The 26,516-nt window shown below is 37.8% G+C and overlaps 1 protein-coding gene across 2 annotated transcripts in view; it reads right to left on the reverse strand.

The window, feature by feature from the left end:
* The window catches only part of LOC120539264 (pecanex-like protein 1), a 169,497-nt gene extending 143,536 nt beyond the window's left edge, over nt 1-25,961 (reverse strand). For both annotated transcript variants that reach the window (XM_039769172.1, XM_039769171.1), the window contains exons 1-3: nt 24,253-25,961; nt 16,499-16,704; nt 587-692 (exon numbers count right to left, since the gene is read on the reverse strand). In XM_039769172.1, the coding sequence (XP_039625106.1) occupies nt 587-692; nt 16,499-16,704; nt 24,253-24,405 (465 nt within the window). In that variant the 5' untranslated portion in view covers nt 24,406-25,961. The remainder of the gene's footprint in view (nt 1-586; nt 693-16,498; nt 16,705-24,252) is intronic.
* Nucleotides 25,962-26,516: the final 555 nt, after the last annotated feature.

A 26,516-nucleotide genomic window follows, 5' to 3' on the forward strand; every position in this document is an offset into this window, starting at 1 on the left:
CTTGTCTAATCTAATGTTCAGTTTTAATTTTTTAGATTTTATGCAATTACTTTCAAAGTCAACATAGCTGACTGACTTGTATGGGATGACGCACTCACATTTTTCTACAAGGTTTCAAAAACTGGGAATATAACAAGACAAAATGTTCCATGATGGTTGCAAGTGAGAATTTCATTGTTCTCTCTACATATAACATTGCTACTTCACTAACTGAAAAATATAAAGTATTATGGACATTTTTCAAACGTCTTTCTTAGTTAATGATTTTTCATTTAAGTCACTGACAATGCTTACCAAGATGAAGTGAGAGGAGTTATTGTTAACAGTCACATGTACTTTGTCTAGATTTTTTTAAGTAGTACAGTAACTACAACTTAACATACCTTATATGAAAAGGAACTGAGGGAAGACTGTAGTTTTTTTTCTGACAATTAGTGTTTTATTTTTGTTTAACAGGAGCATCCACTCACAACCAATTTCTTAATAAACACCTTTATTGTTATTAGTTTTGTATTGACTTAAATATTTAATATTAATATTTAAGAATATACTGAAATAAATCAAATGACTGTCATTTTCTACTCACCGAGACCTGATTTAAACCAAAAAGAGAATGCTGAGAGCTACAGCGCACTGGTGGTGTGGAGTTCACTTTTCGGAAAACAGTCATCTCAACCCCTCCACTCATATCCCTAAAAACATAAAAGTGCATTATCAGGGCAGGGATGGTTCATATGACACCTTTACTGCAAATACAATATACAAAGTATGAAATATCAACATACTGATTACCTCTATAAAACATTCAGTGCTTCCTTTAACCATTGACAACTGCTGATTTTCAGCTAAGTTCAAACAAGTCAGTATCTGCATCACATTCATTGTACCATTAGGCATATTAGCAAGAATCAGTAGCCAGTGCTTATGTGAAGATACACTAAAGATTTGTGTCAGACAGAATGGTAACCAGATTAAAGCAGTCAGTCACAAACCCTCATTCATATAACACCTAATTTGATTTTAACAAAGAATCTGGGCACTGTAGTGCATTGGTAAAATGTCATAAACCAGTATCAATAAACATGTTAATAAAATAAAAAAAATTGCTATGAGATAATGAACACACATGTAATAAACTCTAAACAAACCACAAGCATTACCAACACTAACTAGTACTGACCAGGACCAGCAAAGCTGTATCCATCCTCTTCAATCTTTCCAATGATCTGAAAATAAATTTCACTGGATAACACTTTTCTAACCGATGACTAGCCTGTTACTTCTGCATTTTGGGCTTATTTTGTACTCAAACCAAATAATAATGGAGAGCCAGTAAATGAGGTCATATGCAAGGCACTGCTACAAAAAGTTAGTTGTTAAATTCTCAAATATGAGCAATTTGCACAGTGTTTAAAAACCATTTGCATCATTGTACTTTTAAAAAAAAAAAAAAAAAACTATTATATATATATATATATATATATATATATATATATATATATATATATATATATATATATATATATATATATATATATACTGCTCATAAGAATTAAAGGAACACTTTTTAATCAGAGTATAGCATAAAGTCAATGAAACTTATGGGATATTAATCTGGTCAGTTAAGTAGCAGAGGGGTTGTTAATCAGTTTCAGCTGCTGTGGTGTTAATGAAATTAACAACAGATGCACTAGAGGGGCAACAATGAGATGACCCCAAAACAGGAATGGTTTAACAGGTGGAGGCCACTGACATTTTTCCCTCCTCATCTTTTCTGACTGTTTATTCACTAGTTTTGCATTTGGCTACAGTCAGTGTCACTACTGGTAGCATGAGGCGATACCTGGACCCTACAGAGGTTGCACAGGTAGTCCAACTTCTCCAGGATGGCACATCAATACGTGTCATTGCCAGAAGGTTTGCTGTGTCTCCCTGCACAGTCTCAAGGGCATGGAGGAGATTCTAGGAGACAAGCAGTTACTCTAGGAGAGCTGGAGAGGGCCATAGAAGGTCCATAACCCATCAGCAGGACCAGTATCTGCTCCTTTGGGCAAGGAGGAACAGGATGAGCACTGCCAGAGCCCTACAAAATGACCTCCAGCAGGCCACTGGTGTGAATGTCTCTGACCAAACAATCAGAAAGACTTCATGAGGGTGACCCAAGGGCCCCATGTCCTCTAATGGGCCCTGAGCTCACTGCCCAGCAGCATGCAGCTCGATTAGCATTCGCCATAGAATACCAGAATTGGCAGATGCACCACTGGTGCCCTGTGCTTTTTACAGATGAGAGCAGGTTCACCCTGAGCACGTGACAGAAGTGAAAGGGTCTGGAGAAGCCATGGAGAACATTATGCTGCCTGTAACATCATTCAGCATGAGCAGTTTGGTGGTGGGTTAATGATTGTCTGGGGAGGCATATCCATGGAGGGTCACACAGACCGCTACAGGCTTGACAAAGGCACCTTGGCTGCCATTAGGTATCAGGATGAAATCCTTGGACCCATTGTCAGACCCTATGCTGGTACAGTGGCTCCTGGTGCACGACAATTCCTGGCCTCATGTGGTGAGAGTATGCAGGCAGTTCCTGGAGGATGAAGGAATTGATACCATTGACTGGCCACCACACTTTCCTGACCTAAATCCAATAGAACACCTCTGGGAAATTATGTTTTGGTCCATCCAATTCCACCAGGTTGCACCTCAGATTGTCCAGGAGCTGAGTGATGCCCTGGTCCAGATCTGGGAGGAGATCCCCCACAACACCATCTGTCATCTCATTAGAAGCATGCACCGATGTTGTCAGGCATGTATACAAGAACACAGGGGCCATACAAAGTGCTGCATAATTTTGAGTTGCTGCAATTAAATTTTGGCAAAATGGACTAGCCTGCCACATCATTTTTCACTCTGATTTTTAGGGCGCCTTTGAATTCAGGGCTCTGTAGGTTGATCATTTTCATTTCCATCAAACGATGTGGCATCCTTTCATTCCTAACACATTACCCAGTCTATATCAGTATAGATATCCAGGAGGATTTCTTTTCCCATTGAGATCTGATGTGTTTTCAAAGTGTTCCTTTAATTTTTTGAGCAGTTTATATATATATATATATATATATATATATATATATATATATATATATATATATACATATATATATATACATATATATATATATATATATATATACACATATATATATATATATATATATATATACACATATACATATACACACACACACACATACATACATACATACAGTGGTGTGAAAAACTATTTGCCCCCTTCCTGATTTCTTATTCTTTTACATGTTTGTCACACAAAATATTTCTGATCATCAAACACATTTAACCATTAGTCAAATATAACACAAGTAAACACAAAATGCAGTTTTTAAATGATGGTTTTTATTATTTAGGGAGAAAAAAAAATCCAAACTTACATGGCCCTGTGTGAAAAAGTAATTGCCCCCTGAACCTAATAACTGGTTTAGCCACCCTTAGCAGCAATAACTGCAATCAAGCATTTGTGATAACTTGCAATGAGTCTTTTACAGCTCTGGAGGAATTTTGGCCCATCTTTGCAGAATTGTTGTAATTCAGCTTTATTTGAGGGTTTTCTAGCATGAACCGCCTTTTTAAGGTCATGCCATAGCATCTCAATTGGATTCAGGTCAGGACTTTGACTAGGCCACTCCAAAGTCTTCATTTTGTTTTTCTTCAGCCATTCAGAGGTGCATTTGCTGGTGTGTTTTGGGTCATTGTCCTGTTGCAGCACCCAAGATCGCTTCAGCTTGAGTTGACGAACTGATGGCTGGACATTCTCCTTCAGGATTTTTTGGTAGACAGTAGAATTCATGGTTCCATCTATCACAGCAAGCCTTCCAGGTCCTGAAGCAGCAAAACAACCCCAGACCATCACACTACCACCACCATATTTTACTGTTGGTATGATGTTCTTTTTCTGAAATGCTGTGTTCCTTTTACGCCAGATGTAACGGGACATTTGCCTTCCAAAAAGTTCAACTTTTGTCTCATCAGTCCACAAGGTATTTTCCCAAAAGTCTTGGCAATCATTGACCTGTTTCTTAGCAAAATTGAGACGAGCCCTAATGTTCTTTTTGCTTAACAGTGGTTTGCGTCTTGGAAATCTGCCATGCAGGTCGTTTTTGCCCAGTCTCTTTCTTATGGTGGAGTCGTGAACACTGACCTTAATTGAGGCAAGTGAGGCCTGCAGTTCTTTAGACGTTGTCCTGGGGTCTTTTGTGACCTCTCGGATGAGTTGTCTCTGCGCTCTTGGGGTAATTTTGGTCGGCCGGCCATTCCTGGGAAGGTTCAGCACTGTTCCATGTTTTTGCCATTTGTGGATAATGGCTCTCACTGTGGTTTGCTGGAGTCCCAAAGCTTTAGAAATGGCTTTATAACCTTTACCAGACTGATAGATCTCAATGACTTCTGTTCTCATTTGTTCCTGAATTTCTTTGGATCTTGGCATGATGTCTAGCTTTTGAGGTGCTTTTGGTCTACTTCTCTGTGTCAGGCAGCTCCTATTTAAGTGATTTCTTGATTGAAACAGGTGTGGCAGTAATCAGGCCTGGGGTGGCTACGGAAATTGAACTCAGGTGTGATACACCACAGTTAGGTTATTTTTAACAAGGGGCAATTACTTTTTCACACAGGGCCATGTAGGTTTGGATTTTTTCTCCCTAAATAATAAAAACCATCATTTAAAAACTGCATTTTGTGTTTACTTGTGTTATATTTGACTAATGGTTAAATGTGTTTGATGATCAGAAACATTTTGTGTGACAAACATGCAAAAGAATAAGAAATCAGGAAGGGGGCAAATAGTTTTTCACACCACTGTATGTATGTGTATACACATATATATGCTCAGGTGTTATATATATATATATATACATATACACACACATATTTATATACACTCACAAAATCATGCACCAATTTACGGTTACGAGTTGAGGAGATTCATACTTATGGCCAATTGCCATAGGAAAATAGCTGGGTATTGATGTTCCAGAAATTGTCAAAACCAGCCACAGTAGTGTAATCTTTTCTTATTGTTATTATTTCATGGGGTTTCACATGTTTTCTGACTCTTGGAAGTCCCTTTGCTGATTCATGTGGCCGATTCTTATGCATTCAGCCCGCACTGACTTTTAAATTCATTGACAACCCACTAGTGCCTATTGTAAACCACCCACTTGGTGAAACAAGTCACTTAGAAATGATGAAACAAATTGTGCAACACTGCTGATTGCTTTAAGCAGACAAACACTAACCAATGATAGCAACCTACAATGGGACCCAGGGGATAAGAAACACTGCCTAACACAGACCCAGCTTGAGGGCACCTAGACTTGAAAATAAGGCAGTGCTACTTCCAACCATCAGTTAAAGTACAGGTGCTGGTCATAAAATTAGAATATCATGACAAAGTTGATTTATTTCAGTAATTCCATTCAAAAAGTGAAACTTGTATATTAGATTCATTCATTACACACAGACTGATATATTTCAAATGTTTATTTCTTTTAATTTTGATGATTATAACTGAGAACTAATGAAAGTCCCAAATTCAGTATCTTGGAAAATTAGAATATCAATTAAGACTAATGCAAAAAAAGGATTTTTAGAAATGTTGGCCAACTGAAAGGTATGAACATGAAAAGTATGAGCATGTACAGCACTCAATATTTAGTTGGGACTCCTTTGGCCTGGATTACTGCAGCAATGCACGTGGCATGGAGTCGATCAGTCTGTGGCACTGCTCAGGTGTTATGAGAGCCCATGTTGCTCTGAGAGTGGCCTTCAGCTCTTCTGAATTGTTGAGTCTGGCATATTGCATCTTCCTCTTCACAAAACCCCATAGATTTTCTATGGGGTTAAGGTCAGGCGAGTTTGCTAGCCAATCAAGAACAGGGATACCATGGTCCTTAAACCAGGTACTGGTAGCTTTGACACTGTGTGCAGGCGCCAGGTCCTGTTGGAAAATGAAATCTGCACCTCCATAAAGTTCGTCAGCAGCAGGAAGCATGAAGTGCTCTACAACTTCCTGGTAGACAGCTGCGTTGAACCTTGGACCTCAGAAAACACAATGGACCAACACCAGCAGATGACATGGCACCCCAAACCATCACTGACTGTGGAAACTTTACACTGGACCTCAAGCAACGTGGATTCTGTGCCTCAATTCCTCCAGACTCTGGGACCTTGATTTCCAAAGGAAATGCAAAATTTACTTTCATCAGAGAACATAACTTTGGACCACTCAGTAGCAGTCCAGTCCTTTTTGTCATTAGCCCAGGCGAGACGCTTCTGACGCTATCTCTTGTTCAAGAGTGGCTTGACACAAGGAATGTGACAGCTGAAACCCATGTCTTGCATACGTCTGTGCATGGTGGTTCTTGAAGAACTGATTCCAGCTGCAGTCCACTCTTTGTGAATCTCCCCCACAGTTTTGAATGGGTTTTGTTTCACAATCCTCTCCAGGGTGCGGTTATCCCTATTGCTTGTACACTTTTTTCTACCACATCTTGTCCTTCACTTCACCTCTCTAATAATGTGCTTGGACACAGAGCCAGCCTCTTTAGCAATGACCTTTTGTGTCTTGCCCTCCTTGTGCAAGGTGTCAATGGTCGTCTTTTGGACAACTGTCAAGTCAGCAGTCTTCCCCATGATTGTGTAGCCTGCAGAACTAGACTGAGAGACCATTTAAAGGCTTTTGCAGGTGTTTTGAGTTAATTAGCTGATTAGAGTGTGGCACCAGATGTCTTCAATTTTGAACCTTTTCACGATATTCTAATTTTCCGAGATACTGAATTTGGAACTTTCATTAGTTGTCAGTTATAATCATCAAAATTAAAAGAAATAAATATTTGAAATACATTAGTCTGTGTGTAATATTGTATTACTAGCAAAATACCCGCGCTTCGCAGCGGTGAAATACTATCTGAATATTTTTATTAATAAAAAAGTAAACATTTTTAGATGAACGAAAATATGTAAAAAATTAATTGTTAAGGATCTCTCTGTATACTACGTTGTCAGTTCGGCCCTCTGGTTGTAATATGACTAAGCTGTGTGCTGAGCTCACTCTTGAGCATGCAACATACAGTTGGCCATGTGAAAAGAAATCCCACCTCAAATCAATGCCAACCTTTTGTAGTGTTTGTCCCTGAGACTTATTAATTGTCATTGCAAAGCAGAACCTTACTGGAAATTGAACGCGTTTGAATTGAAATGGGAGATTAGATGGTATAATGGGGATGCGAGGAATAAAAACTGTGTCACCTGAGGCACTGCCAGTAAATATAGTTGCTTTAATTAGGTTGTTTTGTAAAGATGTGACCTGAAGTCTTGTGCCGTTACAAAGTTTTGGTGGTTGTAAGTTTCTGCTTCCTTGGCGAAGGTCGTAAGCGAAAGAAGACACCGCAGTGAACACAGAAGAGAACCGTGGATTAAATAAAACCTACACAATAACTGTAACAATCGTAACAAATTAACAATAAAATAGAAGAGAACCTGTGAATTAAATAAAAAGGTTGCTTCGTTGGTGAAGCAAGGAAAAAGCACTTTCTTATATGTCGTTCGTTTTTAAAACAGTGCAGAAGCTGTGAGAAAGCTGCTTCCTTGGCGAAGCTCGTAAACGAAAGAAGACACCGCAGTGAATACAGAAGAGAACCCGTGGATTAAATAAAACCTACACAATAACTATAAAAATCGTAATAAATGAACAATGAAACAGCGAAGAACCCGTGGATTAAATAAAAAGGCTGCTTCGTTGGCGAAGCAAGGAAAAAGGACTTTCTTATATATCGTTCGTTTATAAAACAGTGCAGAAGCTCTGAGAAAGCTGCTTCCTTCGCAAAGTAAGGAAACGACTGAAGAGAGGGTGGGGACGCGGTAAGTGTTCGGCAAGGCAGCTGAAGCGCTGCATTATGGGATCTGTAGTTTATTGTGTTACCAGTGCTTCATATCCCCGGGCCATTAATAACAATAATACAGTATATAAAATGATCTCGCGGGCCGGATGTTGCCTGCGGGCCTTGAGTTTGACACATATGGAGTAAATAGAACTTGAAAAGATATATTTTTTCGTACATCGAGCCCGCGTGCTATTGTGGTTTTGCTTGCATGCCTCAATAAGTCATCCTCCCCTCGCTCTTACTTTTTTACCGTTCATCTAATGAATACACTGAGTATGGCTTTACCAAAACAATCATTGATGGCGAATAAAGTATCCATTATTCGAGTATGTAGATCGGGGCATATATATACATATATATATACCCGCGTATCGCAGCAGAGACGTAGTGTGTTAAAGAAGCTATGAAAAGAAAAGGGAACATTTTAAAAATAACGTAACATGACTGTCAATATACAGTAATTGTTTTGTGAGTTTTACTGAGTGTTGCTGTCATCAAGGATTTGATTATCATTATTTCTTTCAATCAGGTTCGTATTTGTAGGATGTGTTGTGTTCAAGTTACATTCCGTGTTTGTCAATCGTTGTAAAGATGACAGGTTTCATTCATTGATTCGTTTCTTACTGCATCAATAAACAGCTCGTCTTCTTCTTTATCTGAGACCGACACACTGCATGCACGGGTTTTTTACACTGTCTTCCTTTAGCGGGACATTGACTTTTTCCAACGTGTGCTTTGTTTCCACAGTAGCTGCATTTATGAATATGCTTGTATGTATCAGACGCTTCATATTTTTTTGCTGCCTTTTCAATTGTGTAATTCGTTTTGTTCAGCGCTCTTTGGAACTGTTGCTTTTGTCTGTGCATTGCGTCAGTTCACGTGAGCCGCTCGGTGTACATGCATCGAAGTTTCCCAGCTGTGCTGGTGCCATGTCGTGCTATGTCCATGGCTGTATCTAATGTTACCAAGTCCGGCACTTAAAACTTTCTCTCGCAGTTTCGCCGAGTTTGTGCCAAACACCACCCTGACCATCTCATTTTCCTCTGCATAAGGACAGTCCTTCACCCGTAAATATTTACCCGTGGCAGTTTGTTATTGGATTGCCGCTGAGGGACGGCCTTATATGGGTAGGCACTAAATTACAAACGCCAGCGACAGCCTGTCTATGAACTTAATTTAAAGTTTAGGTTTACATCGTGCTTTGTTTCCGAAGTAGCAGAACTCATGAATATGGTTGTATATGTCACTCGCTCGCTTCTTATTGTTTCGCTGCCTTCTCAATTATATAATGCATGTTTTCTTCAGCACTTTTTGGGCCTCTTCCTGGTTTTCTACGTACTGCGTGATTACGTGGAAGGCGTGATGATGTCACACGAAACTCCGCCCCCACGGGTTTCAAGCTCATCTCCATTACAGTAAATGGAGAAAAACAGCTTCCAGTTATGACCATTACACGTAGAATTTCGAAATGAAACCTGCCCAACTTTTGTAAGGAAGTTGTAAGGAATAACCCTACCAAATTTCAGCCTTCTACCTACACGGGAAGTTGGAGAATTAGTGATGAGTCACTCAGTCAGTGAGTGAGTCAGTGAGGGCTTTGCCGTTTATTAGTATAGACTAGCAAAATACCCGCGCTTCGCAGCGGAGAAGTAGTGTGTTAAAGAAGCAATGAAAAAGAAAAGGAAACATTTTGAAAATAACGTAACATGATTGTCAATGTAATTGTTTTGTCACTGTTGTGAGTGATGAGTGTTGTTGTCATATATATATATATATATATATATATATATATATATATATATATACACACACACATATATATATACACATATCTATACATATACACATATATACATACATATATATATATCTACATATATACACATACATATACATACACACACACATATATAAACATATATATACATATACATACATATCTACATATATACACACACAGCTATTTCGATCAGTGCAATACGCTGCTTGTTAAAATGGATAACTCCCGCTCTTACGTGCAAGTCTGCGTGGATATTATGAACTATCGTATTTGTTCAAGTTCTATTTAAATTTTAAATAGAAAGAATTTTTATTTAGTCGACAGAAATATCTTTGGTAGGAATGGTAAAAACAGACAGGAATATTATTCCTGAATAAATCAACTCAAACCTTAAACAACTTATAATATTTTGCTCTCCATAAAAATATATCCTGTCAAAATTATACAAATTCAAATATGAACATGCTGCATAACAAAACCTGGAAATATAAATAAAATGTGTTCCTTTCAGCAATAACAAATCAAATCATTCAGTTGTCTTTGCTCATATGTCATTTTAGAGCTGGACGCCTGGCATCTTTTTTGGCCACAAGTTCGTTTCTGTTTGGTGTGAGGTTCTGTGTTGTGGAGATTCTCAGGATGGATTGCAGGTGCTCATCAGTGAGGCGACTCCTGTGTGCTGTTTTGTTAGTCTTTATCACTGAGAAGAGCTTCTCACACAGATATGGGCTACCAAACATGCACAAGGTTCGAGCCGCATGTAGACGGACTTTTTTTGTTCTTCAAAGTCACCAAAGCGCCATGCAAACTCAGTGCGCAATAACTTGCAGCATCATAAGGTAGACTTGATTAACGCGGTAAGTGTTCGGCAAGGCAGCTGAAGCGCTGCATTATGGGATCTGTAGTTTATTGTGTTACCAGCGCTTCATATACCCGGCCATTAATAACAATAATACAGTATATAAAATGATCTCGGGCCACATATAATTACACGCCGGGCGGATGTGGCCCGCCCTTGAGTTTGACACATATGGACTAAATAGAACTTGAAAAGATATATTTTTTCAAATGTGATCCCGCAATTCAGATAGAGTTGATGCGCACTACAGCCTGCATGCCTCAATAAGTCATCCTTCCCTCGCTCTTACTTTTTTACCGTTCATCTAATGAATACACTGAGTATGGCTTTACCAAAACAATCATTGATGGCGAATAAAGTATCCATTATTCGAGTATGTAGATCGGGATATATATATATATATATATATATATATATATATATATATATATATATATATATATATATATATATACACCCGTGTATCGCAGCGGAGAAGTAGTGTGTTAAAAAAGCTATGAAAAAGAAAAGGGAACATTTTAAAAATAACGTAACATGACTGTCAATATACAGTATTTGTTTTGTGAGTGTTACTGAATGTTGCTGTCATCAAGGATTTGATTATCATTATTTCTTTCAATCAGGTTCGTATTTGTAGGATGTGTTGTGTTCAAGTTACATTCCGTGTTTGTCAATCGTTTTAAAGATGACAGGTTTCATTCATCTATTCGTTTCTTACTGCATCAATAAACAGCGATGACAGGTTTCATTCATCTATTCGTTTCTTACTGCATCAATAAACAGCTCGTCTTCTTCTTTATCTGAGACCTGACACACTGCATGCACGGGTTTTTTTTACACTGTCTTCCTTTAGCGGGACATTCACTTTTTCCAACGTGTGCTTTGTTTTGGATTTATGAATATGCTTGTATGTATCAAACGCTTCATATTTTTTGCTGCCTTTTCAATTGTGTAATTCAGTTTTTGTTCAGCGCTCTTTGGAACTGTTGCTTTTTATCTGTGCACTGCGTCAGTTCACGTGAGCAGCTCGGTGTACATGCATCGAAGTTTCCCAGCTGTGCTGGTGCCATCTCGTGCTATGTCCATGGCTGTATTTAATGTTACCTTAGTCCTGGCACTTAAAACTTTCTCTCGCAGTTTCGCTGAGTTTGTACCAAACACCACCCTGACCATCTCATCTTCCTCTGCATAAGCACAGTCCTTAACCCGTGAATATTTAGTGGGAGTTTGCTATTGGATTGCCGCTGACGGACGGCCTTATATGGGCAGGCACTAAATTACAAAAGCCAGCGGCAGCCTGTCTATGAACTTAATTTAAAGTGTAGGTTTACATCGTGCTTTGTTTCCGAAGTAGCAGAACTCATGAATATGGTTGTATATGTCACTCGCTTGCTTCTTATTGTTTCGCTGCCTTCTCAATTATATAATGCATGTTTTCTTCAGCGCTTTTTTGAGGTCTTCCTGGTTTTCTATGTACTGCGAGATTACGTGAAGGCGTGATGATGTCACACGAAACTCCGCCCCCACGGCGTTCAAGCTCATCTCCATTACAGTAAATGGAGAAAAACAGCTTCCAGTTATGACCATTACACGTAGAATTTCGATATAAAACCTGCCCAACTTTTGTAAGGAAGCTGTAAGGAATGAACCTGCCAAATTTCAGCCTTCCACCCACACGGGAAGTTGGAGAATTAGTGATGAGTCAGTGAGTGAGTGAGGGCTTTGCCTTTTATTAGTATAGATATATATATATACACACACACACACACACACACACACACACACACACACAAACTAAATACCCACGCTTCGCAGCGGAGTAGTGTGTTAAAGAAGTTATGGAAAAAAAAAGGTAACATTGTAACATTTTAAAAATAACGTAACGCCATTGTCAATGTAATTGTTGTAGGCTTATACAGTGGAACCTCTAGATACGAGTTTAATTCGTTCCAGCACTGAGCTTGTATAGCAAATTTCTTGTATCTAGAACAAAACTTCCCCATTGTAAATAATGGAAATCCAGTTAATCCGTTCCACACTCCCAAAAATATCAACATAAATATCAATTTTCCTAACAAATAACACTGATAATTAAGTGTGGATACACTTTGTCTGCTGAGGTCATGTGATCATAACTGAGCTGATGATTCTTCTCCCTCGTGCGCTCTCTTGCTCACGCGCCCCTCTCTCTCTCTCTCTTTCCTTATCTCTCTTGCTTGCTCGCTCGCTCGTGCGCCTCTCTCTCTCTCTCCTCTTGAGGGTAGAGAAAAGCCAAACAAAATGACAACTTTTATTGGTGAACTAAAAAGATTACAATATGCAAGCTTTCGAGGCAACTCAGGCCCCTTCTTCAGGCAGGATGTAATCAAAGCTTGCATATTGTAATCTTTTTAGTTAGCCAATAAAAGGTGTCATTTTGCTTGGCTTTTCTCTACATTCATAATGGCTAACACGGTACAGCACCCTAGTACTCCTCTTGAGGACAATCGTCTCCTATTCTCCGTCTGCATGTCCACAATATTTTTGGATACGCTTATACAGCGAACTGCTACAGCGAAACAATGAAATCAGAAGCGCACAAACGCGTAGATCCTCACGCTACGGGAGAACAAGGAACACTGAGTGAGCTGACGGGCTGGCAGCGTCAGCTTGGGTGAATCCCCGAGTCGAGGCGGATTGTGAAACGCGTCACGCATAACCACAGCCTGGCTCGTGGCTCATTACGCGAGCCAATGTTCGTATTTAGATCCAAATTTTCGCTCACACTTTCCCCTTATCTTGAATTTCTCGTATACAGAGGTGATCGTATCTAGAGGTTCCACTGTATTAGAATTGAGAATGAGGAGTATGATTGTAAATGTTGTGTATGAGAAATACACATTTTTAGGATGGAAGGATCTCTTTGAAAACAGTTCTGCTCTCAGGCAGTAAAATGTCTGCTGAGCTTACTCTTGAGCATGCAACGTACAGTTGGCCATGTGAGAAGCAATCTTGGGTCAAGTTGATGCCAACCTTTTTTAGAGTCTGGCCCTGTGACTCATTTATTGTCATAGCGAAGCAGACCATTAATGGAAATTGGAGGCGTTTGAATTGGAATGGGAGGTTAGAGGGTATGAGAGGGATGCGAGGAATGAATACAGTCTTCTCTGAGCCTGTTTCAGTGAAGACAGTTGCCTCAAAGAGGTTCTTGTGCAGAGATTCGATCTAAAGCCTGGTGCCATTACAAAGTTTTGGTGGTTGTAAGTTTCACAGTAAAGTGGTGGAGTAAACGAAAATGCAGGAGTTACCAGCAGGCAGACATGAAGCAAGGCGAACAATAACAGGCTTGAAGTGGTGGAGTAAAGAAGAAGGGAGCAGTGAGGAAGCGAATGAGGAGGCACATGAGCACGGGAAGTCGTTAATATATATAGGCAGGGAGCCAACCATGTGGTAGGTGTGTGGACAGCGACAGTGTGGAAAAAGGAAGGGGGACCGGGGGTGGCCCTTGTGTGTGAAATAAATCCTCTTTTAATGGAAATAAGGAATGAAACCGCCAAAAGGAGAGCACAGTTCCTAAACTTCCTTATGGCGTAATGGTGAGAACCGCCAAAAAGAAGACGTTATTTTCAAAAGTTCATTACGGGGCACAACACGAAATGAAACATACTTAACGTATAAAAATGTATTTGTGAAATAAAAACTAAATAAAATACTAAAAATAAATGATGAAGGAAAACGACAAGTAAACCGAATTTCCAAGTATGACCAGAAATAATATATAAATAAAAATTAATATAAAAAGGCAAAACTATAATAACCTTGTTAGAAAGGAATTTAAATTCAGGTTGTACTTGCTCAAATAGTATTTTGTGAAAAGATCAGGTTTCAGGTCATTGTTTAACTTTAAACTATGCCATTAAATTTTTAAAACTTCCTTTTTGTTGATTCTACATTAACTTTGTGATTCAATGTATATTTACTTCATGATTTATGTATTTGTTTTATGATTTCATGTTTTAATGTTAGATGCGATTAGTTACGATTAATCCCTTACAATTGCAGTATGTGATTAGTTAATTATTTTTGAATTGACTCCCAATTTTAATTATATAAATACTTCCTTTAAAGATTCGGAGTATTGTACTTGCTACCCTTCACTCAATTGCAGCTCATTTATTATTTAAACAGCATTATTGTTGCTTTTTTGGGGTATGTAATTCAGGCACAATAATGTCAAATAGCCGTTAGTGTATAAACGGTTAAACCACATTTTTAGTACACAGATTATAGTACATACAATTTTAGGTGCATTTGCATATAATAGGAGAAGCAAATACTGCTATAGCCATGTCATTCTGTACTAAATACCTCAGCCCACCATGGATTGATTTTGTTGAAATTTGGCACACTTATTTTTCAAAAAAAAAAATACCATGATAAATTTTGAGATTATCTCAAACAGATCATGCTGTACAAAATTTAAAAAAAATTCAAAACTTCAGACTGTAAAGCATTGGTGAATATACAAACTAGTCTATCTTAAAACAGAGAAACATTCTGTGCTATTTCAAGTAAGAATTACTTTACAGTTTCAATCATCACCTAGAGAGGCGTTACAACTTGTATATTTTGCATTTTTTCCTCTTTTAGTGATCTCCCAGCTGACTGAATACCCAACACAATACCAGGCAATGGGTACATGTGTGTAAAAGGCTTGCACTCTTCTGCTGCTTTTAGGTTACCAGAAGAATAACAAAAAAACACTTCTCTAAAAATGAATAAAAGTAATGAGGAAAGGATTTACAAGACTGAACTGTCTCAGCTATTATCTGAAGATGATTGCTGTAAAGAATGGATATTAGCAATCTACAGCTTAAAAGTGCTAATTAATTAAAACAGGAAGGGTGCAGATGCCCTAGTTAATATATGTAGAGCACTGGAACTACAGTTGATCTGTGGGTAACAAGTCAAAGCCAAAAGCCATTTGTTCAACATGGACTATGCTGTGGTGTTCATTTTCTAATGTGCATAAAGAGGCTGAATGTGCCACAAATACCAAGGACAGAGCAGAACTACAGCTTGCACTGAGCTGAATGACTTGCTTAGCAATAAAATGTACAAACAAAGGCCGAGATGGGGTTCCAGTTAATTCATGTCACAAGAGTCACTTTTGTTACTATGCATCTTTTTAAGATTAATATCACCTTTGGTATTCCTGTTATATAATGAATCAGCTCCTTTAAAAGCTCTTAAGTTATTTATATCATTTTTACAAATTACTGTGTTTTAACTAACATTTACAGGTAAATGGGGAGCTTATTTTTCTTTTGGCAATTATTATATACTACTCAATTAGTTATACTTTCAAAAATTGAACAACAGTCACAGACCCTCCAGCAGTAACACACATCAATCGATGCCATTTTTACCTTTCTTGCATTCAACTGCTGTTTATGAAAGCCATTAAACCATGACAAGCTTATTTAGGCTATATTTTTAACTGTATGACATCGTAAAGTACTATTAAAAAGAATTTAGTTAAGGTAGTCTACTTACACATGTAACTGTATTCTACTATCAACCGTTATTTTACAATATAACTTGTAGTTACAAAAACATTTAATAAACATAAACATGATAACTGGCCCTTGAAAGAAGTGGGAAAAAAAAAAAAAAAAAAAAAGTGAAATGCTCCGATGTTTATATCAGTTAACTGTGTTGCTGAATACACAAATATTCTATCAGTGTCCATTGTCTACTTTATTTTCTGGCTTGTTTTTAACATAACATTTATAAGCATGCTTAATCTAATTCAGGAGCCCAGATTCTTTAAAATTGTAAGTAAAAAAAAATTATATACAATATATACATACACACACACACCGTACTATACTGTATTAATGTAAAGAGTTACAAGTTAAACACTACCTTGGTTGGCTTCTGTCATTAATTATTCCTCCATCTACATCTTCAGCTCTGGTGCCATCAGGTGTCAATGACGCCTGCCTCTTTTCAACAATCTCACCTTGATCAAACATGGCATGAAGTCGAAAATTTACCACCTTGATTGCAGTGAAGGCAGCAGCTACAACCACACAATACACTCCTGCAACCAGCATTATGGGTGGTACAGCCTGTAAGATAAAAAATTGCATTTCAAGAAGTTTTACAGCCATCGGCTTTCAAAATGCACTATAAGCTAAATGAAAAACGGTTAATGCATGTCCACCTCCTCCAGTGTAGCAAGTCGTGCCCAGCTGCTTACCATACAACAGGACCATATGTTCCTAGTAATGTAATTTATTAAATTTACAGCCCATTGAAAGGGTGAGCAGATAACTAATGCTAACATTTAACACATTCTTAATCTCAGCATAAAATAGCGAAGTGATTTTAAGGATTCAAAGCCAATCCATCACAGAAACACAGGTTAAAAGACATGTTCACGAGAAAGAAACCAGAGTTGCCAAGATAAAACTGAAATTATAAAAGAACTTAAAAATTATACTCCAAAAGCTATGAAGTGTTAATGTTAACACTTTGGGCACTGTGCCATACTACTGGTAATTACTTCACAGCTATAATTTGTTTGCATACAATGTGTGACCACATAGGCTGCTGGTCAAGAAACTTTTCTTGAAAATGAGTTATGTAATTTACTGATTTAGTGACTGTAGACAGATATGAATTCGAACACTCCAGTGTTGTTTCACAAGAAGTATTGCACCGTACAATCCAATTTTACAGTAATTGCTGCAAGAATGAATAAACAGAATAATCTTTGTTTTGTAATGTGATCATTACAGACTGAAAAAAGGCAACTACAACAGTTTATATATATGCAATATGATTGTAAATTAACTGTAATGCAAAAATTGTGTTCACCAACATTAATACTCCTAATGTATTTATTAAAAGGGTTTCAGAAATTAATGAAACACTCAAAACTGATGGGACATCGATCAGTTCTCATTTCCAGAAATGAAAACAAAATATTAACTTTGTGTGACAGTAGCATGTTTTCCACTTTTTAAATCCCCACAATTATGTCTCCTTTTTTGATGGCATAGCTAATAGGGGCATTTAATCTTAATTGAAAACTATAATTCTCTTAAAAGATGCAGGATATCATACACCTTGGTCAAGAATCTAAGCAATTCCACTGTTTAAATTGGCACAATGTAAACCAATTACTTATGTGAATCAATCTCAATAGACTTTGGAGTTATAGAGTGGAAGTCTAGCTCAATCCATTTACCAAAGTTTAATTGTTTTCTATGATTAGCAATTTGAAAAGTGTACTTGGACAGCTATTAAAATAAGGGACCTATTCGCCAGCAAAGGAGGAGAAATACATCCTGCTTTGCAGCAGCCATTTTCCACCAATGAAAGGACCACAGGAGTTAAACTGGACACTGGTGGAAACTTCTTGCTGTCTCCTAAAACAGTAAACAAATTGTTGCATACAACATCCTGTGCTATTTGACTCTGTTATTTTGTAAATTCTCCTTATTACTGTTCATATCTTGAATCAATCTCTGAGAATACATTGTACATGAACTAATCGCAACTGCTCTATTTACAACAAAAGATCATGCATAGTCAGTGGTTGTGCCACCTGGGGGCCTCATGTATAAATGGTTCGTACACACAAACACGTTACATACACCCATTTCCATGCTCACTTAGAGATGTATAAAAAAAACTAAACTTAGTGAAAAGCCACAAATATTTTCATGTCAGTGCTTCCCACTTGTGTACGCATGTTTCTACTTGGTTTTGCAAACTGGCAGCACCCAGTGTAAAAGCAGTGCTGCGGTTTCTATGATGCAGGTTTTATGAAATACACCAAAACTAATTGCATACTTTTTACAAAGTTAATTCACTTGATTGTAACCATTCTGGGTGGCATGGTGGCGCAGTGGGAAGTGCTGCTGCCGAGCACTTAGAAGACCCGGGTTCATTTCCCTGATGCTCCCTGCGTGGAGTTTGCATGTTCTCCCCATGTCTGCATGGGTTTCCTCTGGATACTCCAGTTTCCTCCCACAGGTTAGGTACACTGGTGATTCAATTTTGTCCTTTTTGTGTGTGTGTGCCTTGGCGGTTTTTGATATGGGCCATTGCAATTTTTTTTTTTCGCGCGCCCATGCTGCCCCCGACATCATGCCAGCACATTTTTTGGGACTGCATGGGCACCGATCGGTTTTCTATTGCCCATTTGCGGAGAGTAAGGGCACCCTCCATTTGCGAGGTGCGCCTGCTGCTTTCCGCACAGGGAGGAGAGGGGCAGGGTGGTGGGGAGTTCTCCTGTGTGAAGCTGACGCCAGCTCAATGCATGTGCTCTCACTATTCTTTATCACAGGTTAGTACATTCGCCATAATTGGAGTGCACATTACAGGCTTTAAAAGGGTAAAATATCATCAATGAGATTTTGAACATGTTGATAAAATGATTTGAGTTAGCAAGAGTTTTTTCGTATGGATATATATGTTTGCGTGCTAACTTATTAATGCAAATGACTCGCGTAGTTCTTTAGCTAAAACTCCCTAAAACGTTTTCCATTCATTCTCTATGGTAGTGCTTAACCACTACATATGCAATCTATTTTCTGCCACTTCCATTTTGGGAGGCGCTGTTCTGTGCTTTTCGCCACTCTGCCTACTACCTACCTGCAGCGTCTGCCTTCATAGACGTGCTGCTGCGGTGTTTTTTTTTTTCTTTTCATTTCTTAAGTACATCGTGAAGTTTAAAATGTAGATCGCATAGTTATTTCTGTTAATTAATTCATGATTTAATCATTTATAGCTAATACTGTTAAAAAGTGGTCGATATTTTTGCCTGTTGTATACAATCTATCTAGCGCCTTTCACATCTATCGCCACTCTCACTGCCCGCTTAACTGCGTGCAGTGTGTTTAGATTGATATACGATTTAATGTATTTCTTTTTGACATAATTCTCTGAGTTGTAAAATACATATACATTATATATAAAATAAAACTACTATACAGTTATCTATCTGTCTAGTGCCTTCTCAATATCATACACATCCCTTATATTCCTTAGTTCATTGGCCACATCTCTTACAGCATTCCACTACTGCATTTTGCGACTTCAGAACAGCCTCTGTCTGCACATAGCTAGATGGTCCACCAGCAATTTCCAAGGGGTGGTGTGCATGCAGCCAGTGCCCAAAGACAAGCTCAGCACAGAAGCTCCATCATTGTCTGACCATTGCACAGAGGTCAGCCTTTATATTGTCTGAAACAGAATAAATAGACAGTGGCCTGAGACTTGCCTTTTCATTTCAACTGTGATATCTGACCACTTATTTTTTTTTTTTTTTATTTCGGGCATAGTGTGACTTTCTGAACTTGAACTTTCGAGTGTCTCAACCACACTTTTGTTGCTTATACCACTGCATAAGCCAACAAATATGTTTTTCTTTGCTTCCACTTCGCATTCGCTGAAATTCTTTTTTCACGTGCTTTTGGCATTGTGTTTTGACCAAACACTGAATGGAAGGGGATATTTATATTGACTTTCATATTAAAATATTTGAAATTCTGGGAGGAGTCAGGGTTGGGCGGCAGGGCGTGCACATGCATCATATTTCACACCAACTGGAACAGAAGTGCGTGGAAGTTGACTAACACACGGTTTTGTGCAATTTTTCTGTATGTATGCACATCTTCAATTCTGTCCATACACCATGTTTTAGTGTGAATTCTACACATGGTGTTATACATGAAGCCCTTGGAATGAGACATTTATGTGAAAACACTACGCCCAAAATGGAAGCTTATTTTAAAATGTCACTGATTATATCCTGCCATATTTACAAAAAAAAGTTTTGAACAGATCCTCCAAGTGAGAATTTGATTCTTTCCATTTTCAAGTAGTATAGAACATCGGTTACCCACTGACTTAAGAGTGGTGTGGTGGGATTCTTCTAGCTGAGCAAGATAAGTCTACGTGCTAGTAGTGTAGTAAAGGAAATTACAGTTTGCCCTTCTCCACTTAAAGGCTGTCTGGGAGTACACCAAACACAGCTGTTAATGGGTTCGGAATGATAAGCATAACAAGGCTGTCTGATAGGCATGCAAAGATTTTTGCCTAAAATGTTGTTCATTTGGCACATGCCCAGAACATGAGGCCAAGTGAGATTGCAACGTTCACAGGTTGAATCTTGCCCTGGAAACATTTTGGACAATTTTATAAGAGAGAAATGTGCTTGATAAAAGATTTTAAGTTGAATGACTGAATGCTTTGCATTTATGGAGCTCAAGTGCATCATGTACATGGCTGTCTTCCACTAGTTTTCTTAAATATTAAGTGAAAGATCCTTTCCCCAATATACTCTGGGCTCTTTGAAAGTTAGAGACTTCAAATTTTTTTTATAAATTGTAGAGATGCTATGTGAGTCTTCAAGACTGAACAAAAATTCTTTTGGAAAAGAACAAAGTGGAAGGTGAGGAAAACTGGGCAGGTTCTGTTTAGAAAACTTTCTATCATGAAAGCAGTGGAGAAATTGTGTTGATAAGAAGTTGCATTTGAAGCACAATTGTAATTTTAACACTAGAATTACCAGAGCCTATGAAAAAACTCATAGATCCGTCCCACCTTAAATCGCTTCTCACCTCTCTGTTAGTGTCTTTTGTCCTTTAAATGTGTTGATAAGCAGCAAGCAGTCTGCTATCACATCCCCCACCGGCACACAGTTTTTTACAGCTCAAGTCTGTTTACCTGCATGTCAGTTGCTTGGAGTTGCATAGAGTGAGAAGTCAAGCAAAATCACACCTTTTATAAATACTAGATTGTTATTTGGAACGCATGCATTTCATGTGTGTTCCGTGTCTACAACAATCTATGTAAACACATTGTTAAAAAAGAAACTTTCGTTTTTCATGTTTTAGTAATTATTGACAAAATGTAGGCATGAAGTTTATGTGTGAAGCCTGAAGTGGAGAAGTGATTTAAGGTGGGACATATCTACGTGTTTTTTCGTAGGCTCTGGTAATTCTAGTGTCAAGTACAGTGTATCCAGAAAGTATTCACATCACATCATTTTTTCCACATTTTGTTATGTTACAGCCTTATTCCAAAATGGATTAAATTCATTTTTTACTCAGAATTCTACACACAACACCCCATAATGACAACGTGAAAAAAGTTTACTTCAGATTTTTTAAATTTACTAAAAATAAAAAAATTGAGAAAGCACATGTACATAAGAATTCACAGCCTTTGCCATTAAGCTGAAAATTGAGCTCGGGTGCATCCTGTTTTCCCTGATCATCCTTGAGATGTTTCTGCAGCTTAATTGGAGTCCACCTGTGGTAAATTCAGTTGAGTGGACATGATTTGGAAAGGCACACACCTGTCTATATAATGTCCCACAGTTGACAGTTCATGTCAGAGCACAAACCAAGCATTAAATCAAAGGAATTGTCTGTAGACCTCCGAGACAGGATTGTCTCAAGGCACAAATCTGGGGAAAGTTACAGAACAATTTCTGCTGCTTTGAAAGTCCCAATGAGCACAGTGGCCTCCATCATCCGTAAGTGGAAGAAGTTCGAAACCACTAGGACTCTTCCTAGAGCTGGCCGGCTATCTAAACTGAGTGATTGGGGGAGAAGGGCCTTAGTTAGGGAGGTGACCAAGAACCCGATGGTCACTCTGTCAGAGCTCCAGAGGTCCTCTGTGGAGAGAGGAAGGACAACCATCACTGCAGAAATCCACCAATCAGGCCTGTATGGTAGAGTGGACAGACGGAAGCCACTCCTTAGTAAAAGGCACATGGCAGCCAGCCTGGAGTTTGCTAAAGGCACCTGAAGGATGCGCTGTGAATACTTTCCAGATGCACTCTATGTATAAACATTACTGAACAGAAAATTTCTGCATTTGGCTAGTGTAGTGTGTGTAAATATAAAATGCTGGAATGATGAACACACAGACTTTCTAACTTGTTTGTGTGGAAATGACTTAAGTTTGAAATTTATTCAAATTCTTAAATAAAGTTGTCATTTTTATTTATTTATATATTAGTGCATCTGAAAAGTATTTGCAAAAAATCACAAGTAAACTTTTTTCACCTTGTCATTATGGGGTGTTGTGTGTAGAATTCTGAGGAAAAAAATTAATTTAATCCATTTTGGAATAAGGCTGTAACATAACAAAAAAGTGATGTGCTGTGAATACTTTCCGGATGCATTGTATATATCTCATGATCATGTTTCAAAGAGAAAAAAGTTATCTGTTTTAACTAAATGTTAAAAAAAGTAGGCGTACAAAAAAAATGGCAGCCTCCAAAAATACCTTTAAAGAACATGTCTTTATGAAAGTTGGAACTGGTCTTATGCTTTTAAGTTATTTTTGTTAATTGTACCATTTTGTACTTCAGATTTACAGTTTTAATTACAATGTTTACTCTAAATTCCAGAAGCAATAAAAAAAGAACAGTTCAGTTATTGACATATTGTAAAGTTAAATCTGGTGCAGCTCTTCAGTGACCTTTTAAAATTACATGTAAATAGGACCCACTCACATTAATTTCATTTAGAAAAGTTTAAAATAACTTAATTGTTGGCTGAAAGAAAACTTAATTTGTGATGCTTTCCATGGTAGCTGTTTTTCAGTAAATGCACATATTGCAGGACATCAAGACTTTCTTATTAGAAAAATGTTATGATAGCTTTGAACCTTTTTAATTCGTTTCAGGGTTTTAGTGGTCCAGAGTCCATCACAGCCATATTTGATACAAGGCAGGTACTAAAGTTGGATCGTGCCATCCAGTTGTAGTGGAAAAATTAAATTGATACACGCACTTGGGTTGAAAAACAAAATTTCACATGCATACTGACTGGGCACAAGTTTTCAGCTCTGGACACTGTATCAATGCAGCATTAATCACTGGGCCACCAGGTTTCCCCTTTTACAAAATTACTTAAGACTACTGCACCGTTAAAAGTAAACTTACTTTAACAATAAAGCTGAATCTTGATAAAATGCATTCAATTCTTTATTTCATTTCAAAGCACTCTCAACTTGAGATAAATAAAAACTCACTAAATTATTAATAAACAAATTATTTCATTTCCAAATAATGACCCAGAAAAATAGGGCATGTCCTGAATATTACATTGCCAACTTTTTTTTTTTTTTAACTCATATGGACCTGTTGTTTAAGTAAACACATCAAAAGACATTGTTGTGCATCATTTCTTCATCTGGTTTTAGCGCAGTGGTTTAAGTAGGAGGACTTTCCAGTGTGCAGACCACAGTTAAGTTGAACAAAATGGTCATTTGTCCCCATAGATCATGGAGGATTAAGCATAACTGTGGTTTGCGTCACCACTGGAACCCTGAAAAATAAGGAGTACTATTCTTAACTTGATTTCCTTCAAAGAGTTGCAAAAAACAGGAAACTCCCTATTGAAATCTGTCTCCAAAATAATTTTGAGACTTGGAAAGGTGGTGATTTAAAGTATGGCCAGATTTGCTATGACTAAAAACTGTTTTACAGTGTATAATTGACAACACTGGTTTACCTTGAACAAGTTTTCCTGTATTCTGAACAGTTGCAGTTCAAGCTTCCAGTTATTTATAAGCATATTCACATGAGCACATATAAACAAAGTCAAATAAACACAGCTGAAGAAACAGTTATAAAAAATACTTACCATATACAATAGGAATGGAAACATCAGCAAAAAAATCCACACGTAAAGGTGAAAGCAGTTGGAAAAAGTGCTTTGGTGGGGGTCTACATACCAGCCCCCAGTAAGAGAGGCCCAGACTCCCTGCCTTAGTATTTGGAGCACCTGGGATCCCATTGCGTCTATTTCAAAGTGGTCCCAGAATCACAATGATTTGCCTTTGTTGTAGATTTTCCTGAAATCACGTTAGTCTATCCATTTCGATTAGCTTAGGGGGCCAGACAAAAGTTTAAAAAAGGGGAAAAAGAAAACGTACAAGTTCCCATCCAAAAGCATTTGATAGCCCTCAGAGAAATATTTGCTTTTTCAAATGAAGGATCTTAGATTACCCCGCCAAAAAAAATTCATATAAACTAACCTGAAATAACCTTACACAGCCAATTAAGCTTTTTATAAGACGGGAACAAAAATATTTAGTATTTATTTCAAAAAAATGCATTCCGAAATGTATTTGCAGAAAAGCAAAATGATTGCCAAATTAAAGCTGCAGTTACTACTGCCAAATTAAAGCTGCAGTTACTACTACTATCCAGTTTAACACTATTTTCAGCAACTGTGTACTTTTGCATTTAAAATAATTTTAACAAAATATAAAAAAGTGAAACAAGAAAGTATTGTCTGCCTAACGTAATATTTACTTTATGTTCTAGTAAAAAGTACTGAAAAATTAATTTCACATCAAAAATATTAGACAAAAAAGTGTCGCAATCGGAAAAAAAACTCACGTTTCATAATCCGGCTCCTAAAAAACTGCACAAATCTCCAAATTCAATCCGAATAATGATAATTAAAACATCAGATATTAAGTGTAGTTAAGCCTCTCCAATACACAACACACACACAGTCTTCCACTGCATTAAGTACAGATTATGGATGGACATATTTTGAAAAAAATAACACCTACAATCATACAACAAACCTGTATCTTTTAAAAAAGACACATCTCAATTCCAAAAGTGTGGCAATACGGACTGATGCGATCAAAACGAAGCAACAAGCGTGTCTTCATCTTATATTTTTTAACTAATTTGGGGAAGTAACGCAAAATATTTCACACCAGGAACAACCAGATTAGCTGCAAGAAATTGGGGGAGAAAAAATGAAAGAAAAAAAGGACGTCGCTCGAAACTATTCGGCGACGTGGTTGCCGCAAATCATCTGCTCCCCATTTTTAAGCGACACTCCCCAACTCCGGGGTGTCGATAACATCCAGGTGAAGAGCGGTAAGTGGGGATCTTTTTCTTCTTGGATATCTGCCTTGTTTTTCTCCACGTCTATTCGTAAGAAGACATCCAGAAATACATATCCAGAACTCTTTCCTTTGTCTCTTCCCCTTGGCAGGTTTCTCTACGTTGTTCAAACGAAGCTCGTTCCCAATTTGTTTTCAAAACCGTTAATTTTCTCCGATTCAGCTACTGTCCTACTATCTAACAAGGAATTTGTTTTCTTGGCGTCTTCCTCTCTTAATACAGTAGTTGTAAAGCAAATAAAACGAAATCGAGTCAAGAAAAGATATGATTTTATAAATCCATGTGCGACTTTTTCCATTTGAGTTGTTTAGTTGTACAATAACAAAAACATCGCATATGTTCTTTCAGCTTTATTTCAAGTTCCATAAAAATATAGTCACTTTCTCTCTCCCTCTTGCCCCAAACTCCTCCTGTCGAGCTTACCCCTTCACACAGGTAGCAAACGCCCTACACATAGGAAGTGGAATTTGGTTTGGCAGTCTCATTGGTGTTTTTGATAGTCGTTTACTAATTTCTCAGTTGTTATTGGTTGTTACTATTAAAAGGTCCTAGTTCGTTGATTTTTTTTCCTATTGGCTTTCCCTCACGTCGGTCATTAAGATCTACATTTTGATTGGCTTTTGGCGACGGAATCAAATCCGTGACCCCTTTAAGGAAGTTGAGAGATGCATTCATTTATTGATTGGTTAAAGAGTCATCATTGGTTCATCAAATTGGCTGCCACGGAACAATGCACATTTCCTGTTGATGTTGGTGTTGCTTGCTTTTACTGGATAAGGACTGAGCGTGGCCTTCAGTGTCTTTACATTACAACTAAAACACAGGAAGCGCGAATTTAAACAGGGGTTAACACGTTTACGTTAAATGTTATGAGTGATGTTATATGTGTTAGGCACAATATGTGACATTTAAACCAATTAAGGTATTTTCCTATCTGCCGTACCCCGCCCATAGTCGTGGAGGTTCAAGCCATAACAA

Source organism: Polypterus senegalus, chromosome 11, assembly GCF_016835505.1.
Source record: "Polypterus senegalus isolate Bchr_013 chromosome 11, ASM1683550v1, whole genome shotgun sequence".
NCBI lineage: Eukaryota > Metazoa > Chordata > Cladistia > Polypteriformes > Polypteridae > Polypterus > Polypterus senegalus.